Below are 17,643 nucleotides of genomic sequence, written 5' to 3'. Positions count from 1 at the left end.
TCACAACGTAAGCTTGCTATCTTCTCCATATCCCAGCTCCCAGTACCTCCCTATTTCACTGTTTTCTGTGTTTAAAGGCACAGTGACCAAAGCCTGAGATGCAGAGTCATCCTCTATTTCTCCCTGGCCCCCAAGCTTCTACGTCACTGGCCCAGTCTTCATCTGCTGTCGCTTCCTTTCTGCTCCCCTTTGCCGTCTCTCACCTAAACTGTTGTAACCATCTTCTACCCTCCCTTCCTCAGCTCAGTGTCCGTCCTGCCCCCAGGGGTGTTTCTGACATGCAGTGGAATTACGTCACTCTCCTAACACCCTCAAGACCCTCACCCCCCCCCCCCATTGCCACAGATTGATCCTAACATCTTCATCTGGGCCCTTCATGATCTGGCCCCTGCCCATCCCCCCAGTGATTCCCACTCACATCCTTGCGGTTCCTAGACTAAAGCACGCCATTTAATGACCGCTGGCTTTGCCTGCTGTTCTTTTAACCTAGGTGGCAAATTGCTATTAGTCCTTCATAGCCTTGCTGAAACATTGCCTCTTCTGGGAGTTTTTGTCCTTATGCGTTCAGAAAGTGAATTGTTTCTTCTCTTATTCGTCATATTTACATCCCACGTGGGACTGGGAGATCCCCAAGGACAGGGACCACATCTTGCTCACCTCTGCATTCCCAGCCGCTTAACCTGTTCCTGGTACGTGGTGCCCAGTGTCGGATGAACATATCTCGGCTTCTCTTCTTGTTGACTTTCCCACCAGAACCTCACGTTTAACTTTTAAAATGAGACTTTTGGCTATTTCTCCTTTACTAATGTATTAACCCTTCTAAAGGCTCCTGAAGACAACAGTAAAAATTAACAGGTTCTGGGAGCAGTGGACATTGTGGACATGACGTCCGAAAAGGTCAAACTGCTTTGCTTACCTTAACACGTAAATCCAGTTTGTCCAAAGCACAAACTGGACAGCTTCGTCACGTGTCATGGGTTTCCTCTTTCCGTGGAAAAGGTGGATGGGGGAAGGAAACTACCATTTATTGACTAGCCTATTGACTAGGTCCATGACATAGGCTGTCATTTCCCAGGCCCTCCTAGATTTTCCCTGAGTAGGCAGGAGCAGAGAAATCTCTGGACAGGGAGAAGTCCAGCTCTCTAGATGATGCATGGTTCCCTTGAGCAAGTGTTTCTCTCAGAGCCTTAGTCTGCTCATTTGAAAATAAAAGGGTCAGACCAAGTGGTCCCTAGAGCCTGCCAAGTTCTAATGTTTCCTTAGCAAACATTTACCAAGTGGATTCTCTCTGAGCCAGCGCCTGTGCTGGGCGTTAGAGATGCAAATAAGGTGCAGCTCTCAGCCTGTCACATTCAGTGGAGGAGAATAATTCTTTTATTCTGACTATGCAAGGTCTATTGTGACTATTTAAAGTCAATCACTGATTGGACCTATGTAGAAAAAGTATGGTCAGTTAAAAAAGAAAAACCTACAGAGACAATCATGTATAAAATTACCTGCTAGGGCTTATGTGGATTAGAAGAATAAATTATGGTTCCTGCCTCAAAAGAGGCTCTAATCCAATGGAAAGACACACCGCTCATGCAGCAAAGAAAATACGTTTTATAATCAAAATTGTTATTCATGCAGGAGTAGCTTTCCAGGCCACCAGTGTTAGACCAACTCAGATTATCTGAAGCATTTTATATTACTTTATATAAGCTATCATTAAGTTAGAGGGAAACAAATACTGATACTAAATATTTGTCCTAAATGCAGACTGGCTGCAATCACAGCAGAACTTCACATTGGTTTTGATAAAGTGCTGTGAATACTTCTGTTATATGACATGTTCTTCTACCTGAAGCAGCCAGTCCTTAAAGAGGCATTTCCATCTCTCCCTGGTGTGTGTTTCATCCATTTTGTATTCTCGGAGAGTCTAGCCATTGTTTACTTTACCTTATTCAAGATAAATACAGACTGATGCTATACCATGCTAGGAATGTCTACCTAGTTTCAGACCACCATAAAGAGTGTTTTCTCTCTTTTTCTTTTTTTCCCATCTTAAAAAATCAGCTGGTTTTTTTTCAGCTTTATTGAGGTATAATTGACAAATAAAATTATAAGATGTTTAAATTATACAACATGTTGATTTGATAAATGTATACACTGTGAAAGGAAGAGTTGAATGGTTATGTGTATGATACTTGAAATTGTATCCAGAATTTGTCTTTTCTTTTATAAGCCCATTTATTTGTTTATTTATTTATTTTATTATTATTATTATTTTTTGGCTGCGTTGGGTCTTAGTTGCGGCACGTGGGCTCTTCCTTGAGGCATGCGGGCTCTTCCTTGCGGCACACGGGCTTCTCTCTAGTTGTGGCTTGCGGGTTTTCTCTTCTCTAGTTGTGGTGCATGGGCTCCAGAGCTCATGGGCTCTGTAGTTTGCTGCACGCAGGCTCTCTAGTTGAGGCACACGAGCTTAGTAGTTGTGACGCGTGGGCTTAGTTGCCCTGCAGCATGTGGGATCTTAGTTCCCTGACCAGGGATCGAACCCGCGTCCCCTGCATTGGAAGGAGGATTCTTTACCACTGGACCCCCAGGGAAGTCCCGCTAAGATGTCTTTAATGATGACAATTTTGTAGATTGGATTGAGAACTAATAAGCAAGTAGAATCAGAACAAAAGAAATGTAGATCACTTTACATCAGTAATTTCAAAGTCCAAGGAATAAAATGATTTTTAAATGAATAAAACAAAGACTACATTTTTTTAAAAATAGACTTTATTTTTAGAGCAGTTTTGGGTTCACAGGAAAATTAACCACAAAGTATGGAGAGTTCTCCTATACCACCTGTACCCACACATGCACAGCCTCTTCCACCATTAACATCCCCACCAGAGTGGCACATTACAACTGGTGAACCTAACATTGACATATCATTGTCACCCAAAGTCTGTAGTTTGTATTAGGCTTCTCTCTTGGTCTTGTACCTTCTGTGGGTTTTGACAAGTGTAGAGTGTCACGTATCCACCATTAGAGTGTCATGCGAATATTTCACTGCCCTAAAGATCCTCTATGCTCTGTCTACTCATCCCTGTCATCCCTCGCTCACTCCTAATACATGGCAACCACTGATCCTCTTACTGGCTTTGCCTCTTCCAGAATGTCATACAGTTGGAATCATATAGTATAGAGCCTCTCAGATCGGCTTCTTCCATTTAGTAATATGCATTTAAGGTTCCTCTATGTCTTTTTATGGCTTGATGGCTCATTTCTTTAGCACTGAATAATATTCCATTGTCTGGATGCACCACAGTTTATTTATCCATTCGCCTACTGAAGAGCAGCTTGGTCACTTCCAAGCTGTTGGCACTTCCAATTGCCAGTTTTGGCAATTATGAATAAAGCTGCTATAAACATTCCTGTGCAATGTCACCTCACACCCATTGATACTGTGGACATGTTGGCTTCAAAAGTTTTGTCACATTGTTTTATATTTTGAGTACATATGTCTTTTAGAAATATAATATTTGTCTTTATGGCTTAAAAAAAATTCCCGTGCAAGTTTATGTGTGCAATAAGTTTTCAATTCTTTGCGTAAGTACCTAGGAGTGCAAACTACTGGAACGTGTACTAAGAGTATGTTTAGTTTTATAAAAAACTGCCAAACTGTCTTCGAAAGGGGCTGTACCATTTTGCATTCCCAGCAGCAATGAATGAGAGTTTCTGTTGTTCCTCATCCTAGCCAGAATTTGGTAATACCAGTGTTTTAGAATTTTGTCATTCTAGTAGGTGTGTAGTGGTATCTCATGGTTGTTTTCATTTGCAATTTTCTAATGATATATGATATACAGCATCTTTTCATATGCTTATTTGCCATCAGTGTATCTTCTTTGGGTGAGGTATCTGTTCAGATTTTTGGTCTCTTTTTTTTTTTTTTTTTTTTTTTTTTCCTTCCGTACGCGGGCCTCTCACTGTTGTGGCCTCTCCCGTTGCGGAGCACAGGCTCCGGATGCGCAGGCTCAGCGGCCATGGCTCACGGGCCCAGCCGCTCCGCGGCATATGGGATCCTCCCAGACCGGGGCACGAACCCGTATCCCCTGCATTGGCAGGCGGACTCTCAACCACTGCGCCACCAGGGAGGCCCTGGTCTCTTTTTTTAATTAGATTGTTTATTTTATTATTTTGAGTTTTAAGAATGTTTTAGATAACAGTCTTTTATCAGATATGATTTTTACAAATATTTTCTCTAAACCTATGGCATAGCTTCTCATATACTTGACAGTTTCTTTCACAGAGTAGAAGTTTTTAATTTTAATGAAGTCCAGTTTATTAAGTATTTATTTCATAGATCGTGACTTTGATGTTGTATCTAGAAAGTCATCACTAAACCTAAGGTCATATAGATATTCTCCTATGTTATCTTCTAGGGGTGTGACAGTTTTGTGCTTACTTTAGATCTGTGATCCATTATGAGTCAATTTTTGTGAAGAGTATAAGATCTATGTCTAGACTGACATTTTTTTGCATGTGGATATATAGTTCTTTCAACATTATTGAAAACCTGTCTCCATTGTATTGCCTTTACTCCTTTGTCAAAGATCAGTTGGCTATATTTGTGTGGCTCTCTATTCTGTTCCATTATTCTGTTCATCTCTTCTTTCACCAATATCATACTGTCTTGATTACTATAGCTTTATGGTAAGTCTGGAAATTGAATAGTGTCAATTCTCCAACTTTGTTCTCCTGCTTCAAGACTGTGTTGGCTATTCTGGGTCTTTTGCCTCTCCATATAAACTTTAGAATCAGTTTGCTGTCTTATAATTTTCTGTTTAAACCTGGACATTGTAAACATTATAAATGAGGCAACTCTCAAAATCAGATCCCCTCCTCCCCAAAGTTTGCTGTTATTGTTGCTGTTTGTTTAGTGACATTCTTCAGCTAATTATGTAAAGTCTGAATCCTTTGTGTGACCATGGAAGGCTGTACTCAGTTAGCTTAGTGGTCTGCAAGTGATTGGATAGAGATTTCCTTAAATGTCTTGAACCAGTATGTCTGCTGGCCTTTGCCAAGGGACAGGTAGTGCATACGGGGCCATGGTTTCAGTGCTCCAGCAGGAATTTGGTAACTCTGTCTCAGGCTTTATTTCCTGCTTGTGCAGATCATCAAGGTCAGCCAGAGGAGAGAAATTAGACCTTCTCAGGTCATTCCTAGGTATGCACACAGTTCTCCACATGTGCTTGGCCTTCTAGATTCCTAAGAATATGTCAGAACTTTTCTTAGTCCCTATGGGTGTCTCATTTCCCCAGGTATTCCTTTCACTCCTTTTGGTCCACATCTTGTTTGGTTCAACTGTTACCACCACTTCAGGCAGCTATGGTGTTAAATAATTGCCACTGATTGTTTTTGACAAACACCCTGGGAAAAAGCTTTTCTCAGTGATGAGCTCAGTGTCAGGTTAAATAAAGATAAGCCCTGTGAATGGGGGCATTCAGTGAATTGCCAGACAGCTCAAATAATGATAATTCTTTAAAAATGGACCTTTGGGGAAGGTCAAACCCATTCTGCCCTCTCCAGTGGCTGCTAGGCTGCTGGTTTTCACAACTCCTCTGATTGTGATGCCTGCTGGCTTTTCAAAGCTCCTGCAGAGCTGAGAAAAAAAGGGCACGTTCAAGTGCCACAGAGCTCACTGTTCTTACACAGATTCGGTAATTTTTCTTACATAGGCACTACTTGGATTGTTGCAAGCTTTTATTCATTTCCAGATTTTCCTAAAAAATTGATTTTGATAATTTTTGCCAGTATTTTTGTTATTTTTATGGAAGAGCAGGATTTTGGAGATCTTTACTCCACCATTCCCACTGGTGTTACCCACTTGCATTATTTTTATTCAGCTTTTCTGAAGTATAACTTACGTTCAGAAAAACTCACCAACTTAAAGAATACAATTGGATGAGTTTTGTCAAATATATATGGTTACGTTATGTAACTATCACCACAGTCATGGTATGGAGCATTTCCATTGCCACACGGGCAACCACTGAACTGTTTTCTGTCACTACACTTTTACCTTTTGTAAAATTTTTTACAGATGCAGTCGTATAGTGCACCCACTTTGTATTTGCCTTCTTTCAATCTGCATAGTGCCTCTGAGGTTCATCCATGTTGCTGTATGTATTAGGAGTTAGTGCCTTTGTATTGTTGAGTACTTCATTGTATGGATATACAACAATTTTTCATCCATTTGCCTGTTGATGGACATTTGGATTATTGCCACTTTTGCCTATTTTGTGAATAAAGCTGCTACAAACATTCAAGTACATGTCTTTATATGGATGTATGATTTATTTTATCTTGGATAAATAACTTAGAGTGCAATTGTTGGGTCAGATGCTAAACATATGTTTAATTTTATAAGACGTCAACGAGCTGTATATACCAAAGGCCGTACCCCTTTGGAAGTTTCAGTGGTTCTATATTCTTGTAAAACTTAGTATTGTAAGTATTTTTAATTTAGACATTCTAGTGTGTGTGTAGCGGTGTCTCATTATGATTTTAGTTTGTATTTCTCCAATGACGAATGATGTTGAGCATCTTTTCATTTACTTATTTGCCATTTGTATATCTTCTTTTAGAAGTGTCTGTTCAAATATATTGCCCATTTTTAAATCAGGTTTTGTGACTTACGGAATTTAGGAGTTCTCTATGTATTCTGCATACGAGTCTTTTATGAGACACATGTTTTGAAAACATTTTCTCCAAGTAGAGGAGCAATTCTTAAGACACAAGCAACTATCTGAGTTTAGAGGAGATAAAAGGATCTGAATCTAGATAGTTAAATGTTAGAGTCTCTAGCTTTAAAAAATAATAAAGAAACTTCCTATGTGTGTCAGAAAGTATAAAGCATATTCAAGTATGTGGTATGTAAAGCATGAACCATTTGATGACTTTTGTATATGCAGTAGGTAAAAAACTTTTGTGTAGAATAAAATAGTTTGTGTTTCCAAACCATAATGGAATAACAAGTTTGCTAGATAAGTAAATTTTATAAATAACAGAGAATCCTTCCGAAACAAACCTATTACAGAGGTGCCAATGAGAAACATCAACTTATTTAGGTATATATCAGAACTTCTAAGTGAGAATATATATATATATATATAGATATATATATATATCTATATATATAGATATATATATATATCTATGCCTTGACTGATGTACAGTTGACTCTTGAACAACGCAAGGGCTAGGGTTGCTGACCCCCAACTAAGTCAAAATTCACATTTAACTTTTGGTTCCCTAAAATTTTAACTAATAGCCTACTGTTGATCAGAAGCCTTATCAATAACATAGTCAATAAACACATATTTTGTATATGTGTTATATATTGCATTCTTACAATAGAGTAAGATAGAGAAAAGAAAATATTATTAAGAAAATCATAAGAAGGAGAAAGTACATTTACAGTGCTGTACTGTAGTTTGCGATACTGTAAGTTCATGTCGTCTGCTTACAAGGCGTGTGTTGGTACCTACATGAATATTGGTTTATATGATACAAAACATTGCAGATGTTATACATGTTACTAACACATCAAAAATGAAAAGATAATGTGAAAAAGAAATTCATATTTATTTAGAGATATAACGATTCACGTGTTGATGACAAAGAAGCAGCAAAATGATTGCCTTACGGTAGCCTAGTTTAATTGACAGGATTGCTTCATGGTAACTTAGCCTACACACTAATGAATGAATCATTATAAAATTTTTATGGCATAAGTAAGTACTGCATCTATATTCATAGTCCAGTACTGGAAACATTGTTACATTTTTTAAAAACTACTTCCTTCTGATGATAGACTGATATGCAATTTCTCCAATTACGAGAAAGAGGCATATTGTATGGTAATGTGATTTTTTGAAAGCAAAGTTATAAAACAGCAAGAAAACTAATATATTGCTGATTTTATATTAAATATCACCTTGTGCCTATGTAAGGATAGACTAGTATTTACATGTATTTTATGCATTCATGACATACCTTTTTCTCAATTTTTTCAATATTTCTAGGCTAAGGAGTTCATCTGCAAGTAATGTTGCAAATCTCAAAATATTTTCCAATATATTTATTGAAAAAAAAAGGTGTGTGTGTGAGTGGACCACACAATTGAAACCTATGTTGTTCAAAGGTCAACTGTATATAATGCACTTAACATACCACTCTTAGCTCTTAGGTAGAGATGTTAATACATGTGGAACTGGCAAAAAAAACCAGGCTGTCAGTTATAGGAGCAAAGGTCAAGAACCTGCAGAAGACAGCTTTAGACTAGATGGTCAGCTTCTAATCCATAACTGCCTATCATATTTGACACTAATGAATGTCTAGTGAGTGGGTAAACTGGAGATGGCTGAAAATGAATATAGTCATCAAATATTTTTAAGTAAATAAGTGACATGATAAAAAGTTGAGAAATAGAACTGGTTTCAATGTGAAGCATTAGTGAAACCAATTTAAAAGGCTGTTGCCTGACTCTAAGAAAAAGATGAGAAGAGACTGAGCAGGACCAAGGAGAGGCAAGATTTCAAAGGTATCATGGAGGTGTAATTGATAGGACTTGATGCCCAAGTGAATGTAGACCTTGAAGAAGAAGAGTCTCAAGTTGACTCCATTTTCTGGTTTGGGTGGCTTAGTGGCGATGCTCTTAATCAAGACAAGACTTTAAATAGGTAAAACAGGTTTTGAAGAGAATGCAGTGAGTTCAGTTTTAATAGGTGTGTTTGAAGGGCCAGGAGGACCCCACAGATGGATGAGACTAGTGAGTAGTTGGGAATGTAGCTCTGGAGCTCAGGTGAGATGTCCACACTAGAGAAAGAGGATGGGCATCATCAGAGTCGAGTTTATTTTAAGATGAGATATCTCATTATGCTTGTGCAGAGTAAAAAGAACAAGAACCACAATCTGAATTCTAAAAAATATCAATAGTTAAGGCACAAGTATTGCTTGGTGACAGGAAGGAGATAGTGTTTAGAGAGATGAGAGAATTCATCACCTTGAATGCCGAAGACCAGAAGAGTTTCAAGGAAGGTGAGTGCCAATTAGGCCCATTGCTACAAATAGGTCTTTGCTAGAAAGAGACTAAGGAATTCGGTGATTAAAAACTCATTGGTCAAAACTGGTAAGAGCCCTGTGTCCATGGGGTAAACCCATGGACACTTCATACCATATCTTTTTTTTTTTTTCATACCCTATCTTCATACCATAGAATATTACTCAGTAATTAAAAGGAATGATTATTGCTATACACAACACAAATTAATATGAAAAACATTGTGATGAGTGAAAAAAGCCAGACACACACAAAATACATACTGTATGATCCCATTTATATGATGATTGGGAGTGGCGGGAGGGGATGCGGTGGTAGGGAAAACTGTCAGTAAAGCAGCACAGGAGGACTTTTTGACGTCAAGAAATGTTCTTTATCTTGTTCGAGGGTAGTTACAATTGCCAAAACTCATTGAACTGAAAACTTAAGATCTATGTATAACCAGAATACAAAAAAAAAAGTCATTGGTCAAAGATGGGAGGTTTTGCAACTGAATTTGCTGCTTCTAAATTTCCAGTAATTTACAGAGAGATATTCCTTTATGAAAGCAAATGTCCATACAGAGAGAGAGAAATCACAGTTTCAAAGCAGAAAAACAAAAATATGTGGTAGCGGATTTGACAAGCCCAAGAAACAAAATCTAAGTGGTCAGTGGACAAAGTCATAAAATAACTCAATTTTCACTACAGAAATCCTAAAAATCAAAAATGTGAAGTGAGATTGAAGGTGAGTCAAAAAGAAGAGGGTTGGGACTTCCCTGGTGGTGCACTGATTAAGAATCCGCCTGCCAGTGCAGGGGACACGGGTTTGAGCCCTGGTCCGGGAAGATACCACATGCCACGGAGCAACTAAGCCCATGCGCCACAACTACTGAGCCTGCGCTCTAGAGCCCGTGAGCCACAACTACTGAGCCCAGGTGCTGCAACTACTGAAGCCCACATGCCTAGAGCCCGTGCTCCACAACAGGAGAAGCCACTGCAATGAGAAGCCCGCACACCACAACGAAGAGTGGCCCTGCTCCCCGCAACTAGAGAAAGCGCGCGCGCAGCAACGAAGACCCAACGCAGCTAAAAATAAAATAAATTAAAAAAAATTATATAAAAAAAGAAGAGGGTTGTTTGAAATTCTGTTTTATTTTTTAAATATTTATTTATTTATTTATTTATTTATTTATTTATTTTTGGCTGCACCGGGTCTTAGTTGCAGCTCGCAGGACTTCGTTGTGATGTGCAGGATCTTTTGTTGCCGCATGCCAACTCTTAGTTGTGGCATGAAGGCTCTTAGTTGCAGCATGCAGACTTCTTAGTTGTGGCGTGCGATTCTTAGTTGTGACATGCGGACTCTTAGTTGCGGCATGTGGGATCTAGTTCCCTGACCAGGGATCGAATCCAGGCCCCCCTGCTTTGGGAGCGTGGAGTTTTACCCACTGAACCACCAGGAAGTCCTGAAATTCTATTTTAAAGTAGGTAGAACCGTGATCCACTCCCCAAGCTAAATCTTGCTGACTTCTCTCCCTAACCATCAGCACAAGACTGGAAGTTTATTCTCTGGAGAGGCTGGACTGAGGGACATCAGACACCACTGAAAACAGAATACTCTATTGAAAATGGGGGGTCCATTGATAGTCTACCTATATTCCAAATATTGAGATCCCCAGGCCTCTTTTGTAACTCAGCTCCAGAGCATTGGAAAACACACTGAAGAAGAATCTGAGTTCTGAGAAATCTAATCAGCCCATGATTTAAAAAGAAAAAAAAAAAGTATATAGCAACCCCAACTAGAACAGGTCAGAAGGCTCTGAGAAAGACATCTCCAAGGAAATTAGATAGACTGATATATTTTAACACATTTAGAGATTTAGATAATTAGGGAAGTGTCTTTGGATTTAAGGATAAAGTACACAGAAAACTGAGGAAACAAATAAGATGCTTATTAACTCCTGGGATAATGAAAAGTTTAGAATGAAAGGAAAAGTAATCAGAGCATGATATACATGTGAATAGCATTTACATGGTCATAAGAAAATAAAAACTAAATATTGATTTATCAAAAAATTACAAAATTATGACAAGTATATAAGAGGCAAAGGGTACAAATGTGCATGTAGGAGGGTGGGGGGGAATGCGTAGTAAAAAAACTTTATCTTTCATAGAACAAAGTCAATAGATAATGACTTAAACTGAAAAATCAAGAAGTAACAGCATATACATGTTGCTGGAAGTAAACACCAAAAGAAACACTTTAAAAAGTTGCCTCCAAAGACTGGTAAATGGAAAAGGACATGAGGGGTAATGTTTGACTCCTTAAACCATATGCTATGATTTTAAAAAAAAAATCAAATAAAATAATAAAGGCATTTGCAAAGAGAATTTCATGAAATTAGATTGCAGTGGGTTGAAGAGTGAATGAAAATTAAGGATGTTCTCAGCAAACTGAATAATATAAGGAAGGGGATGTCAGGATGGTGAGTAGAGTTGCTTGATGGAAAGATAAGACTGAAGGAAAATTGGTAGTTTGCTCGATTATGGTTATTTGGGTTGCTAACTAATTGGTTAGTCAATTTGTTCATGACAGGGATGAGCTTAGAGAAGAAAACAGTGAAGTGTCTGCTGAGGTGAGAGGGAATAAATGAGGTGTCAAAGTCCCACATGAAGTGGATGTTGAAATCAGACACATGATAAAGTGTTAGCTTTGAAAAAGAATAGGAGCATCTCTTTTATATGATGAAGGAAAGAATTGTTAAAAGAATTAGTGACTTAAGCTGTATTTTCTCACTGGCAATCGTGGCTAAGTCATCTGTTGAGGGATTTGGATAGTTTTCATTATCTGAGAATGGGTGCTGACCAGAGACAAAAAATGAAATAAATGCTGGGTAGCAATTTGAGGAGCCCAGCTGAGGGAGAATTTCAAAATGTATGTATTAGTCAGCAGGGGCTGCCATAACAAAATACCACAGACTGGGTGTCTTAAACAACAGAGGTGTATTTTCTCACAGTTCTGGAGGCTGGAAAGTCCAAGATCAAGGCGCCAACAGGGTTTGGTTCCTGGTAAGGACTTTCCTCCTGGCTTGCAGACAGCCACCTTCTTGCCGTGTCCTCCCATGGTGGATTGAGAGAGAGGGAGGGAGCGCTCTGGTGTCTCTTCCTTTACAGACGTTAATCTTGTTGGATCAGGGCTCCACCTTATGACTTCATTTAACCTTTATTACTTCTTACTCCAAATACAATCACATTGGGGTTTAGGGCTTCAGTGTATGAGTTTGAGAAGGGCACAGTTCAGTCCGTGGCATGTGTAACTCAGCACTCTCACACAAGAGCAGAAGACAAGACAGATGGTTGAGTTGATCCACATTTGGGGATTAGTAGGATAGACTGGATGGAAGGTCAAGGCGGCAGACGAATTGAGGGACTGGTGAAAGTATGGCTAAAACTAAGTGCTTACGGCTTCCAAGAACAGTGGAAAGAGAAGCCAGGAAAGGGAAGGGGCAAGGACTGGTAGGCTTCATGGAAGGTCCTCTCAGGTCTGGAGGCTGGAGAACAAACGGGAACTGTTTTACTGTGTACCTTCTCTGGGTACAGTCCTTTCTTCGGACCTGATTGGTTGCTTCTGCACTTTCAACTTCACTGGCAATCAATGAGAATTATCAAACTGGAAGGAAGATTTAGGTTCATTAGTGGTAGCAATCATCACATTTTTCTTTCTTTTTAGACGACTAAATACCTTGAACAAGTGTGCCTCAATGAAACTTGATGTGAACTTGCAAAGGAAAAAGGTAGGTAACCTTACTACACCTTACTGAGACCATGGCTATACCAATAGGAGAAGCTTGCATTCACAAATGAAAAACAACACGAACCGAAGCAAAATTCTGAAATGCCCGACCATCTGTGTTTGTTCTCCAAATATCCCATTATATCATAAACATCATAAGTAAGTCTGTTATATATCTAGGCCGACGTCTGTTTGTTTCACTGTTTCATTTTGATTTAGTTTTATCAGAGGGTTTGCATAAAAATGTAAAATGCCTTAATTATTTATGATCATCTTTCAGAAGTTTTAGTTGTAAATATCCACTCCATATTAGACCCAAATTCTCCACAGTGGTTTGTAGATTAAGAGAATGCAGAAAAGAATCTGTGGGGCCAAGTGTCTTCTGCCTCATTCTTTCCTGTGGCATTTTAGTTTCAAGTGCAGTCAAGATGCGTTCATTGGCAGGCAGGTTTGTTTCATCATGGTTGAGGGCTGGGGGGAGAGTGTAACAGCAAGATTCAGAACCTGCCCCATCTCTCCATTCTCGCCCCTTGCACTTTTCTCTGGTCACAGGGAATGTCCTTCAGTTTTATGAGCCACTATGCTCCCTCCCTCTTCGAGGACTTTGCACGTGCTCTTCCCTCTGTAGGAATAAGACTGGAGATTTCGGTTCTGAAACAAAGCTGTACTTTATTGAGCACTTACTGTTTTCCACGAGCTATGTTAGGGCATTTAATCCATTGCGATAGGGATTCTCTGTTTTCTAGAGAAGGAAAATAAAACCTGAACAGGTTAAGTCCCTTGCCCGTGATCTTTCAACCAGCGGAGGAGCAGGGTTTCAATTTCAGGTGTGTCTAACTCCAAAACCGAGGCCCCTAACATGCACTGAAAGACCTCTCTTTCTCACTGAATTGATCCTTTTAGGAAACTCAGAATTGAAATCGTTAACTACTTTTTTCATTTCACATCTTCAGTACGTAACAAGTCAAGCCTTAGTATATTTTGAAGAAGCAGAGAAAACATCCTTGAGTCAAAAGAAAGTGTTCTTTATTCTGGTCTATACAGAGAAGTCGTTACAGCCCATGGATTTTAAGTCACTCCTGAGTAACCTAATCTTTAAAAATAACTTAAACCTGAATTTCTGCTCTAAAACAGCACCCAAAAAAGGCGCAGATGAATTTTGGTTGACCTCACCTTCAAAACAATTTAGGGTTTGAGCTAGGAGCCAAAGATTTAAGCTAAGGAGGTAAAATGGTGAAAAACAATATCCAGAGAATTTATTAAAACATGAGCAATTTTTCCAGGTCAAAGAAAAATTTTGAATGTGGGAATAAACATCCCAACAGCTATCTGGCTGAATAGACCCCTTGAGAAGCATACACACTGTTTGGTTGTAACACATGGTTCTCATTAAACTGAGCATAGCCACGCCTGTGTGGCTGGTCTGTACACTGCCGGTGGACCCTTAGCTGCTGTGTATCACAAAAACAAATGGCAAAAACTAACAACAGGATTTGTTTTCAACCAAGTGGTGTGATTGGATTCTTCCCTTATTGCCAGCACTTCAAAACCCACATGTGAGATAGGCTTGAATAACATTTGTCAGGCTCTGTTACCTTCACAAAAGCTCCTCTGTAAATTGGTCACTTCAGTATTCTGACATTGTTAATTTATTCCTTATGTTGGATATAGTGGCACACACCCTTATAGCCCCTACTTAGCTGTAGGCCCTGCAGATGCATGGACTTGAATAAAATATTGCTTTCCACATTGTAAACTGGGGACTCATGGCCTGGATTTTGAAATAAATAAATCCAGTGGGTGATCTCCACCCACTTGTGAATCTCAGTCATGACCAGCATCTGGGACTGTGGTCTAAGCAACTATGCAGGAGACCCTGGTGGTGGCACGTGTTCCCATGATCTGTCCCTTGCCCGAGTCATAGGCTAGTCCTTTATTTTACTGCAGAAAAATACCAAAAAATAAATACAGGCTAGGAGTAGGCCAAATGATCAAAAATAGAAAATGGGGGCTTCCCTGGTGGTGCAGTGGTTGAGAGTCTGCCTGCCGATGCAGGGGACATAGGTTCATGCCCCAGTCTGGGAAGATCCCACATGCCGCGGAGCGGCTGGGCCCGTGAGCCATGGCCGCTGAGCCTGCGCGTCCGGAGCCTGTGCTCCGCAACGGGAGGGGCCACAACAGTGAGAGGCCCGTGTACCGCAAAAAAAAAAAAAAAAAAAAAAGGAAAATGAAACTTGTGAACCAAGCACCACAGGGAGCTTCAACCAACTTTGGAATTAGTTTGTTTGGAAGAAAAAAAAAAAAAGACAGTGGCATTTCCTCTGGGTATGTCCCCATTTTAATCAATCCAAGAAATAGAAATATAATGTTCATCTCTAATCTGCAGAGGCCCAGACACGTTTAGTGCTGCAGAATGTCATCCCCAAATGGCTTAGCCGTCCAGGGCCACAGTCATTCTTCTCCCTTCAGGACCATTGGGCCTCAGAAGGGCCGTGTGTGCTTGCTCAGTGCTCTGTGGTGTGGTTAACAAGCTCCCACGGTGCCCGCTCTGTGCCAGGCACTATTCCTCATCACTAACCCCACGTCACAGATGCAGAGATTGAAGGGCCGGGAAGATGAGTAACTTGCCCAGAGCCACGAAGAAACAGCAGAGGCAGGATCTGAACCCAGCTATTGTGGCCACAAACTGCCCCTCCTGGCCTTTCAGAGATACTTAGAAATGTATTGGCATGAGCTTCTGACCCTTGGCCTGAGACCTGGAAGGGTTTCCTCAGCAATACATACAATTATGTATTTTTTTTTTTTTTTTTTTTTTTTTGTGGTACGCGGGCCTCTCACTGTTGTGGCCTCTCCCATTGCGAAGCACAGGCTCTGGATGCGCAGGCTCAGCGGCCATGGCTCACGGGCCTAGCTGCTCCGCGGCATGTGGGATCTTCCCGGACCAGGGCACGAACCCGTGTCCCCTGCATCGGCAGGCGGACTCTCAACCACTGCGCCACCAGAGAAGCCCACAATTATGTATTTTTATTGTTGTTTTAGAAGGATATTTCTTGCTGTCTTGTACTCAAGTCCATGATTTATTTAATGTCTTCATGGAAATTTATCTCTGGATCTCTCATAGTGAATGAGTCATGAATCTCATTGCTCTGCTTTGAACTTGGTTCTCATTTAATTTTGTTTAATTCTGAAGAGTTTGGTGGGTTGACCCAAGGCAGAAAAAAAAAAGAGAATCCACAAATACATAAAGATGGTGAAGCATCATTCATACTTAGTTAGGCATGCACTTTTCCTGTACATCAAACGCCACTCGCTTGTAAAGCACCAGGAGAAATGAAATCGCACCTTACCAGTTTGCAGAAGAGAAAAGATAGTGCCTTACCACTTTGCAGAAGAGAGAAGCAGTCCTCTAAAGATCGAGATTACCTTCCCTGTGAGAGTCAGGTGGAGAAGGGTCCTCAGTCTTGGCCAGGCACCTCACTGAAAGACTCACTAAAACCCGGCATTTCTGAGAGCCTGGGGAGGTCAGCAGTTGCCCACCTCGGGCCTCAGGCTCCTCCCCCTGCAGCGCGGCAAGTGGCAGGTCCCTGCTTCTCAACTGGGGTCAGCTCCAGTCAACTTTAATGGAAGATAAACGTCTAAATTTCTGTGTAACTACGGATTAGCCGCCTCTCACAGCTGTGGACTTGTATGGGCTTCTGTTTCCAGTGGAAAGAGATGGTCAAATTTTGTTTAAAAAATACAAAATCCTTCCTTTTGCAGTGTCTGGTTGGCATTTGTCTCTGAAGCGTATATAATTTCAGCTAAGAATGTTCTCAGTTTTTAGAAAAAGCCAAACACTGACGTTTCATCTAAATTAAAAACCCCAAGGCACATGCAAAGCTGCTCTTTCGCAGAAAAGTGTTTTTCTTCATTATTACCTACAGAATTCACACTTGCTTTACGATGACATTGAAATCCCCTAATTACAGTTAGCGTTTATGTGGTAGTGTTTAGCTCTGAGTACAAAGATGAAGTCAGAGACTGAACTCCCATAAGGATCTCTGTTAGATGAGGAAAGAGAGGGACACATACGAACACAGGACTCTTACCTAAGATTTCCCAGGGGAGAAAGAGCAGCTTCAAAAGAAGTTTCTGGTTAAAGTTATAGTTTTAACAAAGCTCTCTGAAATCATGACCAAAGGTGGAAAGCCACACAGAAACAATGACTAATTGCCACATTGCAGCCAGCACCTCCCGGCCTGGATGCCGTGGGCATTTCAAAAGGAGTTGCGGGTGTTGTCTGGGAGCCTGACCTCTGCCTCCCAATCCACCCCACCGGCCCCCCTGCCTTTCACAACCTCAAATCTCACACCAAATAAGACACCTCCTGGCAGCTCTGAACAGCAGCGTCACATGAAAGAAGTTAGATTTCATTCCATCATTCACTTGGCTGGAGAGTATACAGTCTTGAATTGAAGACTGTTGCATGTGAATGTCCTAGAACCATAGGATCTTTGAGTTAGATCTTCGCTCATCTTTTCCAGTCTCCCATCCAGTACAGGATATACTTTTACAGCATCTATCACAATTCACTCAGGCTCTGTTTGTAAGCATCTAAACGTGATGAGTTCATTATATTGCAAGGCAGTTTGGTTTTTCCTAATTACCAGAAGTCTTCCATATAATAAGCTAAAAGCTGATTCTATGTAAACTTGCCCATCTGATTCCAGCTGTTTTCTCTGGAGAAGCACAGAATATGGATTTCCCCTTTCTCTAGATCCGGGGTCAGCAAACTAGTG

At 40.4% G+C, this 17,643-nt stretch overlaps 1 protein-coding gene across 8 annotated transcripts in view; it reads left to right on the top strand.

Moving 5' to 3' along the window:
- The window catches only part of STARD13 (StAR related lipid transfer domain containing 13), a 337,847-nt gene that overhangs the window by 275,182 nt on the left and 45,022 nt on the right, over positions 1–17,643 (top strand). For all 8 annotated transcript variants that reach the window (XM_082602001.1, XM_082601998.1, XM_082601996.1 and 5 more), the window contains one exon: positions 12,803–12,866. In XM_082602001.1, coding sequence (XP_082458127.1) covers positions 12,834–12,866 — 33 coding nt within the window. In that variant the 5' untranslated portion in view covers positions 12,803–12,833. The remainder of the gene's footprint in view (positions 1–12,802; positions 12,867–17,643) is intronic.

This window comes from Mesoplodon mirus (assembly GCF_964341445.2).
Source record: "Mesoplodon mirus genome assembly, chromosome: 17".
NCBI lineage: Eukaryota > Metazoa > Chordata > Mammalia > Artiodactyla > Ziphiidae > Mesoplodon > Mesoplodon mirus.
The sequence above is the reverse complement of the archived record's forward strand: the minus strand, read 5'-3'. Positions and strand labels throughout refer to the sequence as shown.